This window comes from Pomacea canaliculata, linkage group LG8 (assembly GCF_003073045.1).
Source record: "Pomacea canaliculata isolate SZHN2017 linkage group LG8, ASM307304v1, whole genome shotgun sequence".
Classification (NCBI taxonomy): domain Eukaryota; kingdom Metazoa; phylum Mollusca; class Gastropoda; order Architaenioglossa; family Ampullariidae; genus Pomacea; species Pomacea canaliculata.
In genome coordinates this window covers 27,672,189-27,690,365 of record NC_037597.1, presented here as the reverse complement: position 1 = coordinate 27,690,365, position 18,177 = coordinate 27,672,189, and the positions used below count along the sequence as shown (strand labels likewise).

The 18,177-nt window shown below is 47.0% G+C and overlaps 1 protein-coding gene across 1 annotated transcript; it reads right to left on the bottom strand.

The window, feature by feature from the left end:
- Nucleotides 1-2,185: 2,185 nt before the first annotated feature.
- On the bottom strand, nt 2,186-17,604 carry LOC112570689 (putative uncharacterized protein DDB_G0291608). Its single transcript, XM_025249255.1, has 2 exons — nt 15,147-17,604; nt 2,186-2,795 (listed from the first exon to the last, which is right to left on the bottom strand). Exon 1 carries the CDS (start codon nt 17,111-17,113, stop codon nt 15,755-15,757), a length of 1,359 nt encoding a protein of 452 aa, XP_025105040.1. The 5' UTR covers nt 17,114-17,604; the 3' UTR covers nt 2,186-2,795; nt 15,147-15,754.
- Between the last annotated feature and the right edge of the window lie 573 nt (nt 17,605-18,177).

Here is an 18,177-nt window from a genome sequence, read left to right as displayed (position 1 = left end):
TTCGCCTTTCAGCTCACAGCGTCTGTGTTATTTATTTGTCAGTAAAGGGTGCCTTCATATTCATGTTTCCTGCTATTTATTTGTCAGTAGAGCGTGTCGCTAGACTCATGGAGTCTGGGTTATTTAGAGCAGAAGAGCTTGCCTTTAAACTCATTGTGCGTGACGGAATCAGCAAGCAGGGAGGAGTGTGCATGGTGTTCACAGGCTGCATGCTCCCCATCCTCCCACATCCCCCACCACCCAGACCTCAGCACACATTTTCTCTCCGGACCAACTATCCTGTAATTATATACTCTAAGTGCACAAGGTATACAAGGTATTCTTTACCAAATGTTCGGAATAACCTCGAGCTTCAATATGAGAAAACATTTATTAATGTTTGGAACTACTGACCTACGAAAAAAGCACCCGCTCCCCTCGTTGACTTTTACATAATGGTGACAGAATGAAAGAGAAAAAGAGTAATGACCACTTCCTAAATGCATACCCAGTAGGTTGCATGGAAAGGCTGCAATAATCAGCTTTTATCAAGACCGACCAAATGATGGGACAGGCCGCCGTTGATGTAACAGGCGACATGGGATCAAATTTTCCTCTTTGTGGTTGGACGCCAAAGAGCTCGTTTCTCGGTCCGCGGCGTCTGTCTACCTGCTGTCATCATTGCTGTCATCATTGCCTGGCCACGCTGGGCGGAGCCCACTGGAGCGGACCTCCTGACAGGCTTCTACAGGTGGGGCATCATTAGCGGCAATTCACAGGCCAGGTCACCCAAGCGTGGCGTGTAACGAGTCGGCGCCTCCGGGGACTGCTCATAAAGTGTTTACGATGCACCGTGTACAGCCAAACACAGCTCTCACTCCTCAGGCACTTCATTTTTTGGAAGCAGTTATTTTCGTTGGTGTTCATTCACTCTTTTTTGTGTTTCTGAAGGAAAGTTTCATTGGATTTGTTTAGCGGAGAATAAGCATGCAGGGGTCAGACGGCCAGCCAGTTGTAATTTTTGATGGCTTTGGAAACGTTTTGCTGCCATGAGACGAGTCAAATCGAGACTGGACTGCTCTGGATGAAGTGGAAGGGACTGCGACACGGATTGCGAGCGCTGCCCCAGTCCAGGATGTCACGTGGCTTCACAGCTGGTGTTGCTAGGATGTTGCTGCCGCACACACAGTGGAGGGCGCCGAGATGAACGATGCCACCTGCAGCCACCAGATGAACATCCCCCTGATGTGTCGTATTCCTCCCGACTCACATGCCTTAGCGAGCCGGCAAATAGTCCAGACCTTCTCTATTTCTTGGAAAAACTTCTACCTGGCATAGGTAGACAAAGTTGTAGTCAAGTAGTCCCAGCAAAGTATCAAAGCTTTATTTTTCAATGATTGAATGATTGAAACCACGGTTAGCGATTGGTTGGTTAACACTTAGCGTGTCTCACTCTCCTGTTTCACCTCCACACGTCACAGAGATAACGATGTAGCGAGGGCATGCACGTCTGTTGAGAAGAGGAGAGCACGAGAAAAGATTTCAGTTGTATGTAAGATGATAGATATAGTAAGATGTTAGATTGTAGATGAAGGGTTTAGCATAAGGTTATGGAGTGGACGTGCTTAATCCCTTTCATATTATTAATAAAGTAGTGCTGTAAATTATGAATTGTGAGCTTGTGTTATTTATTCATCCTCTCGTGTTTGGCTGTCTGCTCTCTGTCCTGTGTAACAAAGCCACGTGACGCCCAGTGTGTCGGGTGAGGAGATTGGTTATGCCGGTGTCCCAGTTACACTCCTTCCTTATTCTCTCTGTCTTTCTTCTTTTCTTCTATTCTGTAGTGGAGGTATGTTTTGCCGTTGGGACAGGTCGAGTGGTCTCCGGATTTCTAGGCGGTGGGTATCTTGGGTGGCTAACTCAGGTACCTTGTGAGCGTCCACCCGTTATAACATAGTTAACTAATAACATCTCTGGATCACAGCTTCTTCCCAGTGTTGTGTAGAGAATTTCTTTAGCTCGAAATAGGACAAACACATGTGATAGACTAGTTTTGATATTTTATGTATTTATTAAGGTTAGCTGCTTGAGAGAGTAGATGATGTGGTGAACAGGTGGGTTGATGTGTAGTTATTCCAATGGCGATGATCCACGCACTCTGACCAGCAGGCAGCGCAACAAGTCGGTATAACAATTCTCAATAGAGCTCTTTGTATTTATTATTTATTTCATAATCTTATTTCTTCATTTGTGTTTGAATATGGATCCATTCATTCTCGCCACAAAGTTACACAAACATACAACCGGATTTTTGTTTTGCAGGGTCATCCGAGCACAGTCTCGCTTTTCCTGCCAAAACCTTCAAACATTCACTTTACAATGTGAGACATTTCACAACCAAGTCGATAATTAAATTCTTGAGACAACTACTAAAGCAAAACCTTTACTCATCTCTCTACAAAATGTCCTCTCCACAAGATTTCTTTCATTACCATAAAAAATAAACGCTAGTATTATTTTACCTACGTATAAATGCTTTCTACTAAGGAAAACAAATAGCATAAAGTTTGTAATAAAATAGTTCGTATTCAGCAAGAAGTTAATTGAAATAATGGTCGATGTTTGAAGTATACAGTACTCACATTCGTAGTAATGTCTTATTTTAAATTATTGCATTATGTAAATTTACGACACGGAGTGTAGACCCGAGTAACATGGAACAGCAGCGTCAGTCAGTGTGAGGCCACTTCACTGGGTGCAAAGGTCACAGGAAACAGGGAAGTGACGTCACAGAAGCACAGTCAGTTCTCCCCCATCTGCAAAAGAAAACTCATCTTAGTTGTGTCATGACAGAAAGTCACAACTCTGTGGCTGGAAATTAAGAAAGACCTAAGAAAAAAACCCACCCCGGGTACTTCTTGCATCCCCTACCCATACACTGAGTGTGTTTCTGTTGACACCTTGTCTCTACCCGGAACTCCAGTCGACCTGTCTTGCTCTCATGCTTTCAATTCTTCTCGTCCTCGCGCTCTCTCATTCTCTTTCCTTCCCTTCCTAACCGATTGCACTCGATCACCTCGGTGTCTAGCTCACCTGATGCACACACTGCACCTGCCAACGTTGGCCTTGACCCCAGACGATGACTAAGACGACCTCCAAGATCTCACCTGACCTCCGCCTACGCTTCAGTTCCTGCGAAACAATGGGCACTTGAACCCCCGAGACAAGAGAGTGATCCGTGAAATAAGGCCACCGGAGAGCCGCCTACAAGACCAGGAGGGCCACACACAGGACATGGAGGGCCACACACACACACAGGACCCTAACCCACACACACACGCGGCCAGAGCCCCTAACTACCGTTTGTCAGGCAGGGGTGTAATGGCCAGGTAAAGTCTGAACTGACCAGGTAAAGCTGTTCCTGCTCATTCGTGCGTGACATCATGGCGAGGACGTTGGGGCGCTTACCCCGGTCTGAGAGAGATCCAGGACAAGTCCTGCTGAACTCTCCAGTTCAAGAACACACATATCCGTCGTCTAGTTTGATTGTTGCATACTTTAGTCATCAACCTTGTAAAGAAATATTCTGGACAAAATGCGTGAATACCTCATTGCCACACTTAACCACGAGGCTTACAACCTTTTGGTTGTCCAATAAAAATCCTCCAAACATTGGCTAATGTTTTAGAAATTAGTCTTCGGACATATGTATTATAAAGTAGGGCGCAGACACGTGTGCATGGAGCGTCTGAAGTTGGTGTCATATCAAAGTTTGTGTTGTCCACATGCATGAAATAAAACTGTGCTAATAAAAGTCATTCCTGCCAGAACAATGGCAGCCTTGTTCTTGAGGTCCTCTCTACAGTCTTGATAGCCAAGGCGTGTGTGAAGTGGGTGAGCAGGCATTCTTTCAGTTCTGGACTGATTAATTTACTCGATACATCGACGAACACATTGAAAACAAAGACCTTGTGTTTGGGCAAAGTGTCGCAGTCTCGGTGTAGTAGCGGGTGGGGCAGGACACGAAGTAACGACTGGACCACCCGATCTCTGAGACAAGTGAAGAAGTCAAAGCTGAGGCCTCGAGGTTTGAACCATCTGCCAAGTGGCAAGCAGCTGTTGGCTACAAATGTCTTTCCCGCAATATTAGGAGGTGTTTGTAAAAGCAAACATAAAGCCGAAGTTCTTTGTGTATATTTTCTTGTAAAAAGGTTTAAGCATCAAAAACATGTTCAACCTGCAGTATCTTTCATTTGATTTGCAAAACAGACGCTTGCAAGTGAACAGTCAATGCCTTCTGAGCAGTTAATCTCTCAGACAACAATCGCCAATGTGTTACATGAAGGACTCCTTTCTGCGCACGCAAGTTGTTAATCCGGGTGTCCGGGTGATTGGATCGTTTTCTTCAGTCTTGAACTTTTACCCATCCACCCGTGATTGTAAAGTTGTGACACGTCGCTAGCAGGGGTGCGTTACCTACAGCGTTCACACAGTGCCCCCCGAGAGTGCATAGTCATCTGTAACGTCCTTTCAGCCATTTTCTTGTCCCTCCGTGCACGAGGCAAAGACATTAAACTGTTTCGTGAGTTTCCTCTCACGTTAGTGCAACATGTAATAAAATGTTGTGATTGACATCAACACGAAAATGACGAGCTGTAGAGAGGTTTAGCCTTGTGCCTCCCATCTCGCCAGCACAAGTCACGTGTCATGCATTACAGTCATTACATCCGCTGATGAAGTGCTCAGAAATAAATACATTTTACTGAACTATGACATATGCCTAGCACTTTAAGATAAAGTCTTACATCTGCGGTCCTCTCTTCTTTAATGCAGACGACAGTGAAGAAATGGTAGAAGCTACGCACCTTCACACACGGAAATTTGACTTTTGAATATTTCAACACCTCTAAGAATATGAAAGAACAAATATATTGCATTTTCTTTTCATTTCCTGACAATGGGCAAAAAAAAAACAAACAAAAAAAAAACTTGCAACACCTGGAAATGGTGTGTTCGTGCAGTACAAGAAATTGTTGTCACGTCTTGAAATTACGTCTGTCACCTGCTACACCAGCACACCACATCACCACACCAACATGCCAAACCACCACCACACCACACCAGGTCCGCTCTGGCATCATGCCAAGCCATACGAGGACGGTCTCATTCTGGCCACCGGCACCACTGTGGCAGGACGGCCGCTGTGTCCTCGGCTTTGATTGCTATCTTGTCCTTGTTACAATTACTGCCAGGAGACTAACACCTTGTCACATCAAAAAATGTAGTCCTTAGGTGCCTGAGTCACCTACCCGTGTTGTTGGGTTTGTATTTGAAAATACAATGTATTGTCCCGCAAGGAGATATAAACTTCACAGCCTTGAGTCAGAACATTGGGTTCCAATCCCACTTCTATACACCGATGAACTAAAATACATTAAAAGGAAAAAAAAAATATTCTATGAAAGAAAGAGATCCGGTGTAATCAAGGACTGGGTGGAGAGAGGGTGTTAACGTGGACTGGCTGAACTTACAGATATTTATGGTTGTGCTCATCAAGCTAAAGTCTGCTTAAACAGGACACAAGTGTTCCTGCGACCCCCAGTCCAGACAAAGCAGAACCACAAGTGTTGAGACACTTTCATGGCACAGGTGACACTTGCTTCAACACAACAACGAGGATGTGACGCTCGCTGCGCCATCTACCCTGACGAGAGAAAATAGTTCTTCATCTACCCCGCTTTCCTTCGTCAGTGATGTTCGGCGAGAGCACGATAACCCATTGTAATAATAATCCTCGAAGATTCCCTCCCATATCCCCCCCCCCCCAAAAAAAAAAAAACAAAAAAAAAACGTGGGGTGAAAAGGTAATCGCGCGACCGAGACGCTCTGCGGCGTATGGTTTCCGCTTCTGGTGACGCCCTGAAACGAGAGTCGCGGAGGTGACGAATGTTCCTCTCGCCCCGTCACGTAACAAGGCGTGCGTGCACAATAAAGATGGCGCTGGCTGAGGGACGTCACCGCAAACCTCCGTACAGGTGGCACATCACAACTGTTACTCTTTTGTCTGGTCGCCTACTCCGTTTCAGAAAACATTTGAGATTGCACCAAACCTCTTCGCATCCATCAAAAGCCTTCATTCCGTGTATCACTCCCCACCTTCTTCACTTCTCTGTCTGCACAAACTTGAGATGGAAGTAAGTGGAGCAGGGTAGTGGGTATTTCAGTAGCTATAGTCGGGTGTGACTGTGGCAGGCGCTGGTTATTTCATGCCATTCATTTCCCGAAGACGAAGTGTTCACCAACGATGTCATAACATGATTTATGTGTATGAATAAATGAATGGGAGGGTGGCCATCTTGCTAAATGGATTTGATGACAGATTTTTAGCGCTATGACCCGAGCACAGAAATATGTCAGCAAATCACTCACAGACACATTCTCCTTTTCTTTTCTTTTTTTCTCCGTATCTCTCCCACTTTATCTTTCTCTTTCTCTACCTCCGCCACTGTCACCCACATGGTCACCTTCCCTCACCTTGCACTACGTCCCCAGATGGAAGTGAAAACCTCCATAAAGCACGCGGCAGAAGTGCGAGACGATGGGAGATAAATCACACTAGCACAGCGCGTGCAGTTATGTCCCGCTTGACACACCTTGAAGAAACGAGAGAAGTAGAACAATCGGGAAAGCAGGTGTGTGAGCTTACGCAGGTGTGATTTACACTAAAAACCTTAAATTTGACTTGCGCCCTACGAACGCCGATGATCACTAACATTTTTAGTGTGGCTTGCCAAGGAATGCTGATGTGCTTCGCACTTGGAGAAAAAGTTGTGCTTTACACCTCACAATACAACGGGTGGAGCTATTTGCAATATGTAATATTGGCTCTTACCTTGAAACTAGCAAGCAAAGATAGATTGTGTAAAAAAATAAAGATGACTTCAAAGCTGAGGTCCATAGACGGAGAGTATGAACCTTGCATTTCATGATTTACAGTCTCGTTTGGGACATGAGTCATAAAGAGTCAGTTATTCACAAAACGATTTAAATGTCACTGAAATGACATCCTCTCTTCCCACTGGCAATCATCTGCTAATGATGACCCACGTGCAGGCAATTACACTCACGACATCCAGAAAACACCATCACATCCGAGATACCCAGGAAATCGGTGATAAGTAAAGTACAAGCTTGTCGAGAGCTGGGGGTGGGGAGGAATTGCGCAAAGCCAAGAAGACGAGGTGTACTCAAATATCAGAGAAAGAAGATGGCGGACGGCGATGTTTCTAGTGAAATGTGACCGGTGTTTGGGTATCGGTTGTCCGTACACCTGTAGCCGTCCACAGCCCATCCTGTCGTTGTTGCTTCATTCAGCACAGCGGAGGACAGTCTGCACTTTAGCTACTGTCCTGATAAAACTCGGTCAACTTCACTTGCGTCCGACTGAGAGTTGTTGACTATTTCTCTGAGGTCTTGTCAACATTTTGTCCTTCCAGCTTCTTTGTGTGCGGGTAGCTTCACTTGTTACACGTCTGTTGTCATAACGAAAGTTGAGTTCTTTAGCTTTGTTCTCGGTATAATAACACTCAGTTCCCATTGAAAGCTCTTTTTTCACTTAGCGTGCTGCTTTTCACTACACTAATGCATTTCATTCTCGTGCACTTTTCTTGTCATAATAACACTTTGTCCTTTTAACATCTTGCTTGTTTTCGGTGTTTGTTGGGGTCAAATTTCGGTCAACATAAAAAAGCCTAAAAAAGAGGGTTGATTTCAGGAAGAAAAACGCCTTTAAGAGTGCAACTGAAAATAAAAACTTTTTTTAAAAAATAATAATTTGCGGCTTAATAGCAAACGAATGAGACTCACGAGGTCAAAGGTGGGCGAACCTAGAAGTAGGAGAGGATGTAACCTTTTGGAGGTCAGGCGCTTTTCTTGAAGTATCGTAAGAAAGTCAAGCAAACGCTTAGGCGGACAGTTTGATGGAGAAAATACGATATCTCGCGAGAAGTGCGGGAAGTCAGCGGGGCAGGTAACCGGAACTGACGCGTGTTTGCCCAAACATCATCGCCCCGTTACTGTTGGCAGGAACAAGCAGACGGGCCAACAAGAAAAAGACGGCAAATCCATTGGCTTGAAAAGAAAACCCATTTGTGATCGCACGCAACCTTTTCATATCCATTAAAAGCTTTGGTCACTTCACTTCACTAGCCCTCGTCTCTCCACCCGCCCTCTACCCGCGCGAACTCCTGTCTCTCCACTTTGTTTACATTATAATCACTTTGTTTACATTACCATCACGTCAAAATGGTGGATCAACGTCTGCTCATTCATACAGCTTTTTATTTTGACATCCACGTTTCCTAATCCCACAAAAAGCATCAGTTTACAACTGAAAACGAGAGCTGAGTGATGGTGGAAAAGGGAGGCCATCCGCCGAGAACGACGTTCTATTCACTCCCTTGAGCAGGAGGCCGCTGTAGACCATCGTGAGGTGTTGTCGTATCGAGTAATACACTCCTGTTATTACCATGTTGACTTCTATAGCGCAAAGTACAGTGATGTATAATACAGTTCAAGGCACTGAGTAGTCTCTCGACTTGTTTTTCGAGTGAAGGGTTGAAGGTAAAGCACAGAAGGTTCTGGACGAGGTGGTGAACCGCCAGTTCTGTCACTCGACAGTTGACGCGGAAGAGGAAAATAAAGAGAGTGCCCATGCGCAGAAAGAAGTCAAATATCCTGACCATGGATGTGTCAAGGCTACAGCTTGAAAGAAAGCTGGACTCTAATTAATAAAATGTTAATTAAGTTAACAGTTGACATTCGTGAAGTCTCGGGTGAGACGTCAGCAGCTCGTTGTTTTAACGACAGCCATCATGTGCCTCTGACAATCGTCGTAAAGTGCGGGTGTGGGTGTGTGAGGGTGGGGTAGTGTGGTAGGGTAGAGGGTAGAAGAAGTTCTATCTCTGTTGGATAAAAGCAGAAAATAAATATATATTTACGAGGCGTGCCTGAAAAGTAGCGGGACTGGGGTTACACATAATTTATTTCAATTTCAAACAAAAAATTATATGGTTTCCTCTTCAAAGTAAACGCTCTCGAGTCTAATGCACTTTCCATCGTTTTCTGCCATGCTTCTCTGCACTGCTGGTGTCTTCTGGGATGCCTTTCGGCTCCGTTGTTACAGCCCTCCTCTTCACCACAATGCACCTGCTCACACACCCCTGAGCATCCCGCAGTACTCTTGCCAAGAAGAACATCGCGGACAGGAGCAACATCCATACTCACCTGCTCTTGCTCTATGGGACTTTTCTTTTCCTCAAGTTCAAGGGGATCATCAAGGGGATCATCAAGGGGATCATCAAGGAACCCGTTTTGAAGGCGTGGAGGCCATCAAGGTCCTACCGACGGAGCTGAGGGCATCCAAAAGAATCCCTCCAGCAGTGCAGAGAAGTATGACAGAGAAGCATGACAGAGAAGGATAGAAAGTGCAATAGCCTCAAGTAGGGTTACTTTGAGGGGAAATTATTTTATTCATTTACTTTGAATGGAAATAAATTGTTTGGGAACACCAGTCCTGTTACTTTTCAGAAACACCTCGTATTCCGATTGCTTATTGTATTTCGCTCAGTCCCATGCAACTGAATAAAAAAAAAAATTGCACTTTAGCATGCCTTGAAGGACAGGTGTGTCGCGCAATACAGAGACATAAGTGGTCAACCCTAGATTTTAAAAACTTTGCACTCTTAACTTTCCGTCGTCGGAAAATAATGTTTCAAACACATCCTCGGGGCAAGCTTTTATGTAATGGAATTGCCTATCTCTTCTCTATCGATCCTTTTCTTTGCTCCAACTCTCTGAGGTCAGGTACCCACTCAGCGGCTGGGTCAGCTAGGAAGGAGGAATTACAAATATCAAACCGGTTTTGTGCGCCTCCGGAATAGGAGGAACTAATATTGGCACGGGGGTAGGGGGAAGCATGAGGGAGGGGGAAGGGAGCCCCTCTCCAGTTGGGATGAACTCTGGTCTGTGCAACGAGTGGCACCTGGATGTTGCTCAGCCCTCGGCTGCAAGCAGAGCTTACACATTGAAACCATGTTACCTTGCCTTAGGAAGTAAATGATTTCTGTATTTGTCTGATATTATTTTGCTTTGAGTAAATGAGTGTTTGGTGACATTCACTAAACTGTTGGTTTTGACGAGCTCTGATGGTGTATGATGATGCTGTCGGGGTCAACAAAATATTTTCATTGCCATTCAAACGATGTCATTTCTACAAGTTGTGTCCCCTTGCAACACCCCCACCCCACCCCAGCAACCTACCCTGGGTATAACTGTGTGCATGCATTGCCTACAAGAAGCATGTAGAGACCTCCCTTTGCATGTGAATGGCCTCCCCCCTGAGACTAGTGTGCGCTGTGTGAAAGACACGCACAATAACAAGCACGTGTGATTATCCTCCACTTCACCTCCGTGTCACTGGTTGCAGGGGTCACGGCGCAGGGTCAGCCCTGACTTTGGTGTGGGAGACACAAGCAGACAGTTATAAAGCTAGCCTTGTCACCATTGTATAATCGGAGGATTACGGGCAGGAGAGCAGCGCCACCAGACGATGCTTTCGAATTATTTCCCCTTCCGTGCATTTGAACGCGGCGCTGGATTTTAAATAACTCTTTCCGACTGAGTTCACTCACGGGCCTTCCGCTTGGCAGGTTACAGCATTCTAACGAGTTTTCATTTTAAGGCTTACTTTTAATCTCAAGGTATTTCAACTCTCGTGAATATATATATATATTAAAAATATATTAAAAACTGAAATTCATTGTTGATCCGCTTCCGAGGTAAATTAATGTAAAACTTCTAACTACACAGCTTTCAGTTTCCCACGGAGCTCTTTAGAGCGAGAGAAAAGAGAAGCAGCTCAGATGTAATCGTTATCATATATATCGTCAACCTGTCGTCAGGGTATATCGTCAGACCTGTCGTCAGGGTATATCGTCAACCTGTCGTCAGGGTATATCGTCAACCTGTCGTCAGGATATATCGTCAGACCTGTCATTAGGTTCACATACATCCCATGCACATGCCAGTAGGCGCTGCTCACAGCATGGGGGGAAATCTTCTAATTTTCTAATACTGTTGATTCAGTCCTTGTACTCCGCCTCCCCCAAGTCCCCCCTACAAACCTATTTTCACAAAAGTGCGCCGCTCTATAAAGTGCTGGCGACCTGATGACACCGGGTGGAACCTAAGTAAACGCCGGAAATGTGTTTGTGTCAAAATGTTACAGTGAGGGGGGAGGACTAGACTACAATTCACATACAGCAATGAACAGCCGGAGGAACTCTAGAGGACGGTGTGCGATCTCCCTGTGGGTGAAAAGCAGATCATCTAATGATGATGACAGAGTTGCACAAGAAGCGCGCGCAGCCCGGCGGTTGGAATTCGTTGTCAAACACGACACCTTGACGTGTGTCGACACGAGCGGGTATTTGATGATAGATAATTGGTGACGGGGGCTTCGAGAAGCTGACTTGTAAGTGTCTTGTAAAATCTATTTGCTTTTAGTATTTGCCTCCTTTCTGTCTTCTGTTTGCATGCCTGTCTTTTTTCAGCCAACCAGGCTTGTCACGTTGAACCACAACAGCGAGTTGGTGGAGCAGACGACAGTCAGCAGTTCAGCCCCTTGTAGAGATCCAGAGCGAGACGGCTTTATTTTTAGAAACCTTACCATTCCCTCCACTGACGACGAGACTGCCGACGTATTGAGGAAAATGTCGGCAGATGATAAGAGCTCGTCACAGTCCGGAGTGGAGCTCGGCAATAAAATATTGGACAGGAGCTGTTTAGCGCAGCGCCACCCCGTGAGAGCCGTTTGTTCACGGTGAACTGCTCAGGTTCCTTTGACTGTCATCTCCTCACACACGTTTTCATCAAACTGCAGAGGGAGGGAGGAAGGGAGCCCAAGCTTTATTCATACACTCTTCATGTCCTTTCCTTTCGTTTTCTTCTCGATCTCCTCGATCCATTAATCTGCATTTTTTTTTTTATTTGTAAAGGTATGGTAAGTTGAGTTTCTTATTATTTGCCGACACCAAAAAAAATTAATAAATAAATAATGAAAAATTAAAGAGGAAAGGAAGAAAAATGATTGATGAAAGAAAGAACGACAGGAGGAAGAACAAAATAAGAAAAGGAAAATACAGAAGGAACAAAAAAAAAAAAAAAAAAATTATTAATTCAAAAACATCTGTGTAATCCCGTGTAATATTGTCAGAGAAAGCTGGTGACAACATACGGGCACCAGCGCGCCATGCTGTTTGCGGAGCGCGCGCCTGGGTCGGCTTACGGGGCTCGGCGACAGGCTGAGGACAAGTCAGCTGACGCCGCGTGTTTGCATTCCGTGACTTCCAGCCAAAAAGGAATATTTTCGTGGGGTGGGGCTGAGGGGTGGGCGGTACTAGCCCCCCAAGCACACACAACCTTGGTCCCCGCTGCTCCGTGAGAAATGTTCAGTCTCAGCACCACGGTACCTGGCCCCAGGTTCCAGCCTCTGGGAGGCCAGGCTGGCGCTCCCTTTGAAACCCTGGCGAACACAGCGCCGCACGGTGAGCGCACTTCACTAGCCTGGTGCGCAATGACAACAGCCAATCAGCTTTCAGCAGTTTTCGCAGTGCCGTGTGCAAAAACAGAAGCTCGTGACGTCCATGTTAGAGGAAAGCAGCATGAGTCTATGGCTGTCAACAACAAGCTACATCCTTTCTACTTTCTTCACATGGAAAAAGAACGAACGAACATTTACGATAAAGGAAAATCCACTGTTTCGAAGAAAGAAGATCATCGACGACTGCTTTCCAGAATGTGACATTCACACTAGTGGGACCAGTGGGGTGAGCAACTTCTGTCTGAGGGCGGAGAGTACTGGTGATGAATGTTTTCACATTTGTTAAAACTAATAGTTTACTATTTTAATCCTTTACAACTCGCTCCACCTCGTGCACGTCTGCTCGACATAAATGTTTACGCCGATCGCCGAAGAAACAAGAAAACAAAAACAACTTGTCGAACCGTCTGCTCGCGATGCGCGTGCCAGTGGTTGAATGTGTCTCTACGTGTCATCAGCCGTTGGCAGGAAGCACAGAGAAGGGATGAGGATGAGAGACATAAAGGGCAGCACGGACTTGATATAATATACTCGCGTGACGAATGTTAGGGATGTGTGTGTGCGCGCACACACAAACATGTGCACATAGAGATAAATGTTCGTCGCCATCGTTACCATTTTATTGTCCTCATTTCTGTATTCTTCACTCTTATAACCCGAAACATACTGAGCAAGCAAAACTGGCCTTGCTCTTCCCTCCTCTCTCGTACCCGTCTACCCCCACCACCTCGCTTCTTCCCCCTCCCTGGTGTTTGCTCATTCATTGGCTCACACGATATGCTGTGGGTGAACTAGAACTTTTACTCGCGCCCATGTAGTAATAACCACACATTTAAAAAATGTCGAGCTTCCAGGTACATGTACAATCGTGACCTGACTGACTACTACCTCGTCTCGCGCCTCGTGGAAAACGCTCGCCGCGCGCGAGACTGGGACGTGACCTGCGCGCGAGGGTTGCTCCCCTTAAAGGTGTCTCGAGTTATGTGAGCATGGCGTCACCCACGTCGTCTCTACACCGCTACCTAAGCCACACAGGTGTGATCGTCGAGTCAGGTGCGGGCAGACTGTCGGCTGTGAAAAGGTGAAGCTCGAAGAGTTGCTGCCTCAGGTGTTCGCCGACCCCTCGCCTCCCCCACAACCCCCACCTCCACTTTTGTTGAGTGGGTCTCTCGGAGTGATCACCCCTGGCTTCTGAGACGATGACATAAAAGACGGTCGTGCAATTCATAATATTTACCTGACACTTGACGTCGGGCAGCCTGCAGTCGACAGTGTTTCAAGTTGACTTTGCAACAGCCTCCACTCCAGTCTATGGACGAGAGAGCTGTAACTCTTCCAGGCTTGCCGACTTCACTGCCTCGCGGGTCACCTGTCCTACACACCCCGCTTCCACGTCCCACACACCCCGCTTCCACGTCCTACACGGGTGTTCGACCCCTTCATGTAAGGAACTTCTGAACCGAACAAATTAAGATGAACGTTGTATGTGTGAAACAGGATTTCAGGTGATGCTTGTAGAAAAACTGTCGCCAAACCAACTGAAACGTGCGTCCATGTTTGTGAGGTGTACAGCATGCCACCCTTACCCCGTCCTCGTACTTCGCTGGTTATCCTCCGTTTTTCTAGCTTCGGAGCTACTTATTTAAATGACGACCATGAACGATACACTGAAGCCAGAATTAAGTAGCAGGATGTTCCACAAACTCCACATACTCTGTAATATTTGTGTCCACCATGTAACACAATATACTCACCTTCACGCAGAGAACACCGCACCGAGTGTACAGCAAGCAAGAGAGAGGAGAGAGGAATTACTGCCTGACAGAGAGAATGGCGAACTCAAGGTAGATGATCTCTCTCATTGAGAGAGGAAGTTACAGGTGTTGAACATTCGAGGGATAAGAAAAGCACGGGACAGAGTAAACAAGGTATTAATACCAAAGAGATAAACTAAAAGGTGACTTGGACCATGAAACCAATCCTCAAATAGTAAATAGTCAACATTTTAAGAAAATATTAAAAGAGGGAGGGACAATGTAAACAATCGTAGAAAAAGAGATGTAAATAATCATGAACCGAAACAGGCAAGAATTCGATTTCGTTTCCTTCGCTAGTTTTAGCCATTAATTCATCTCGCTGCTGTGTCAGTCTGTAATTAATTAACCAGCAGCTCGTTCATGCGGACATGTACCTAGTATCCTGCATTCAGTCCTAACTCTCAATGTAGACATGTGTCTTTTAATATCCTTATATAGAAATATAATATCGACATAGCTCTCCATATACATCTAGCAATTTTACATTTACAGAGAGAGAGAGAAGGGGGAAATAAGATAAAGCCAGAGACTGGACTGATCTTCATACTTCATCATTCAGCTTTTAGTTTACCACATGTGATCTTAATATGAGCAGGTGAGTCTTTGAGGAATAGAGGGATAGAGTCTATGTGTCTATGTAAGTGTGAACAACTTTACACACAAGAAAGGACATTTTGTAACGAACTTACCTTGCACTTATAATCTCGCCATCGACAGCCTTGTGGGTCACGTGAGGTGACAGTCACATCCCCACTGCCTGGCCCCGTGGACTGACCAACAGGGTCCTTGGTGAATTGTCACAGGTAGTGATAAGAATTCAGTTCCAGAAGCCGTTTACTCGGTTCCTCCCCGGTCCCAGGGTAGACAGTCTTCATACTTTGCCCACTGTCGGACACACTCTGTGGTCATACACTGCTGCCACTGGTCACAGACTCTTTGCTCTACCTACTGTGTGTACTTGCGACACGTGGTAGTGCCAGTCAGTCCGGCTGCTTGTGAGGGAAAGACTTGGTGATAATAAGGCTAAGGCCTCGTTATTGCACATCACCTTTGTCGTCAAGGCATGAGGGTCACATCCCCCTAGTGTAGCAACTCTTCATGTCAGCGTAGGAATCCCGTGGTCACTGTCACGCGGAGGAAAAACAGTAAGTGCAGCGGGTCCACCACACAGTCCTCAAGACTAGTGACTGGACCATGGGAGGAAATGCAGAAGAACAGAGAAAGCGAGAGATGGAGGGAACGAAGAAGCAAAGAAGAAGGACGGGTGGTCTGGTCAAGGATGGCGCGGCATCCGTTGCTACAAGCCCATGTCGATGCAGTCCTGTAGAGTGGACAGGGTCATGGGCAAATCCAGACACAGGCCGGTGTCTCCGAACATCAAGCAGTCCTCTGGGAGGGGGAGGGGCGGCGGGGGTGGGGACAACGAGTTACTGGAAAGGGAGGGAGAGGGGGAACACAGCGCATCCCCCCTCACCTCCATCCCCGGGGTGACGGGGTCACTGCACAGGACGTAGTCCTTCATCCTCAGCGCTCGGGCCAGGGGCAAGTCACTGCCACCCAAGTCCGCGGGGAGCGGCGTGTAGGGCAGGTAATACTCCTTCAGATCCAGCACTGAAGGGGCCGGGGAGGGGCTGCTGCACAGGTCGTCGGACAATGACAATGACGATGACGACGATAATGACGACGACGATGATAAGTATGATGAGGAGAGCGAAGCACTTAGAATGTGTGTGGAGGCGGCGGCATCAGCCCCGAGTTCGGAATCGTCGCTGGTGGTGGAGCCTGGGCTGGTAACGTTGGTCACTTGAGTGCTCAGGCTGCTGTTGTTGCTGCTGTTGTTGCTGCTGTTGATGTTGGTCGTGCTGCTACTACACGTTTCGTTGCTGTTTCTGCTGCTGCTAACATTTCCACCGTCGCCACTGTTGCTGTTGCTGCACATGCTGCCATTGTTGTTGATGTCCTTACTGCTGCATTCGCCACCACTGCTGCTGCTGCTGCTGGACTCCGACTTAGTCTCGCAGCTGTCACTGCCGCTTGCCGTGCCGCACACTTCGGAATCCAGGGGCTCGTACCCCAAGACTTGCCGCAGGGCGTGGATGTAGTTGAGCGCCAGGCTGAGAATGGTGAACTTGGTGACCTTCTCCTTCTTGCCCTTTTGCTCCTGCTCCTCCATCTCCGGCAGGCAGCTCTTCAGCCGCTCGAAGCCTTCGTTGATGTCGCGCATCCTCATCCGCTCTCGTGCGTTGGCGGTGCGGCGGCGGTACTTGCTGAGCGGCGGCGGCTTGCTCTTGCCCTTTGGCTCCTTGGGCGTCGCGTGCTTGCGCTCCACCTGCACGCGCTTGACCAGGGAGCTCAGCCGCAGGTTGTACTTCTCCTCTCCAGCAGCAGTCCTCTTCCGGCAGCGTCCCGGCGCTGTGGCGCTTGCAGCAGACCCCGTGCCACCTGCAGCAGACTGCAACCCGTCCACCTCCTCAGAATCGGCGCTGACATCACATCTCTTCTTCGCCTTCAGCCGGCTGCTCTGTCGGCGAGTCGAGGCACTGGGGTTCGAATCCTCCGTCGAGGAATTGCCTGCATAAGAGTCGAATGTATCCGAACTGGACGAATCTGGACTCGTCGACGTGGAGGCTGTCAAGTACCCGCTGGAAACTTCCATGTCGGTCTCACACCCCGAAGTCTGTGAAGGGGGAAAAAAAAAGAAAACAAAACCGAAAATGATTTTTAAGATAATTCAAGAAGCACGTTAGTGTTTAGAACACGAACACAGCTCTGGTTCCAGAGCGAGAAGAATGTTATCCTGTCAGCAGAACGCTATCGCCGTCCATCATCTGCTTGTCTGTGGTCAATGTCATTGATGAGTATCCCAGTGTGCCCTGCTCCACGACACAGGACAGGTGAGCGACACTTCAGCACTTGTGAACATTACCTGCTGCACGAGATGTATTTATACCGGCAACAGGTGAGGAGGGACCAGTTGTACGTGTGTGCGTGCGTGCGTGTGAGGGAGTAAGTGTCGCTACTCCGTATCGGAGGCACGCGGTCTGTGTGCGGAGTGTCGTGCAGCCCTCCAGGTATGTCTGCCTCGCGTGTCGCTGCTGTCAATCACCCACTTGTTGTCCTCCCCATCAACCAATAAAACTTTGTCTTTCGTTAGCGGTCCCCTTCAGCCCCGCCCCCTTTTTTGACTACTCGTGTAGTAAGCCTACCTGGGAAATGTGGGACATAAAAGTCTTCAGGTGAAAAAGTGAATCGCACAGGTTCTAGAGAGAGTTTCACTAGCGCCGCGCTGGCAGGTCTGAGATGGTTGACTGAGGAACCACTTAGTAACCCTTCTTCTGCTCACCTACAAGAGCACAGGTGATTCTAAACAGTTTCAGTCCTGCCTAACACCTGTAATTTACGAACGTGTGGCTGTCAAACTAGCTAATTGCATATTCCTATTCATTTGATCATTTCTTGTCCGTGCGTTTGTGTGTGTGTCCCACCTATTTCGCCTCTCTTGTCTTTTCTTTCTTTTCTTTCTCTCAGCAGTTAAAGACGAATAAAGAAAAAAACCTCTGCGTGTGTTGACATTTACAGAAGCCAGCCCCTGTAGTTATGTCTTAAATCCGTTCTCATTACCATACTGGAATGCTAAAAAATGCTAAAGTGGGAACAGCTCGCTCCACTGCAGAGCACGAGACATGGTCCGTGAGTTGTTATGCAGCTTGTTATAGGTTG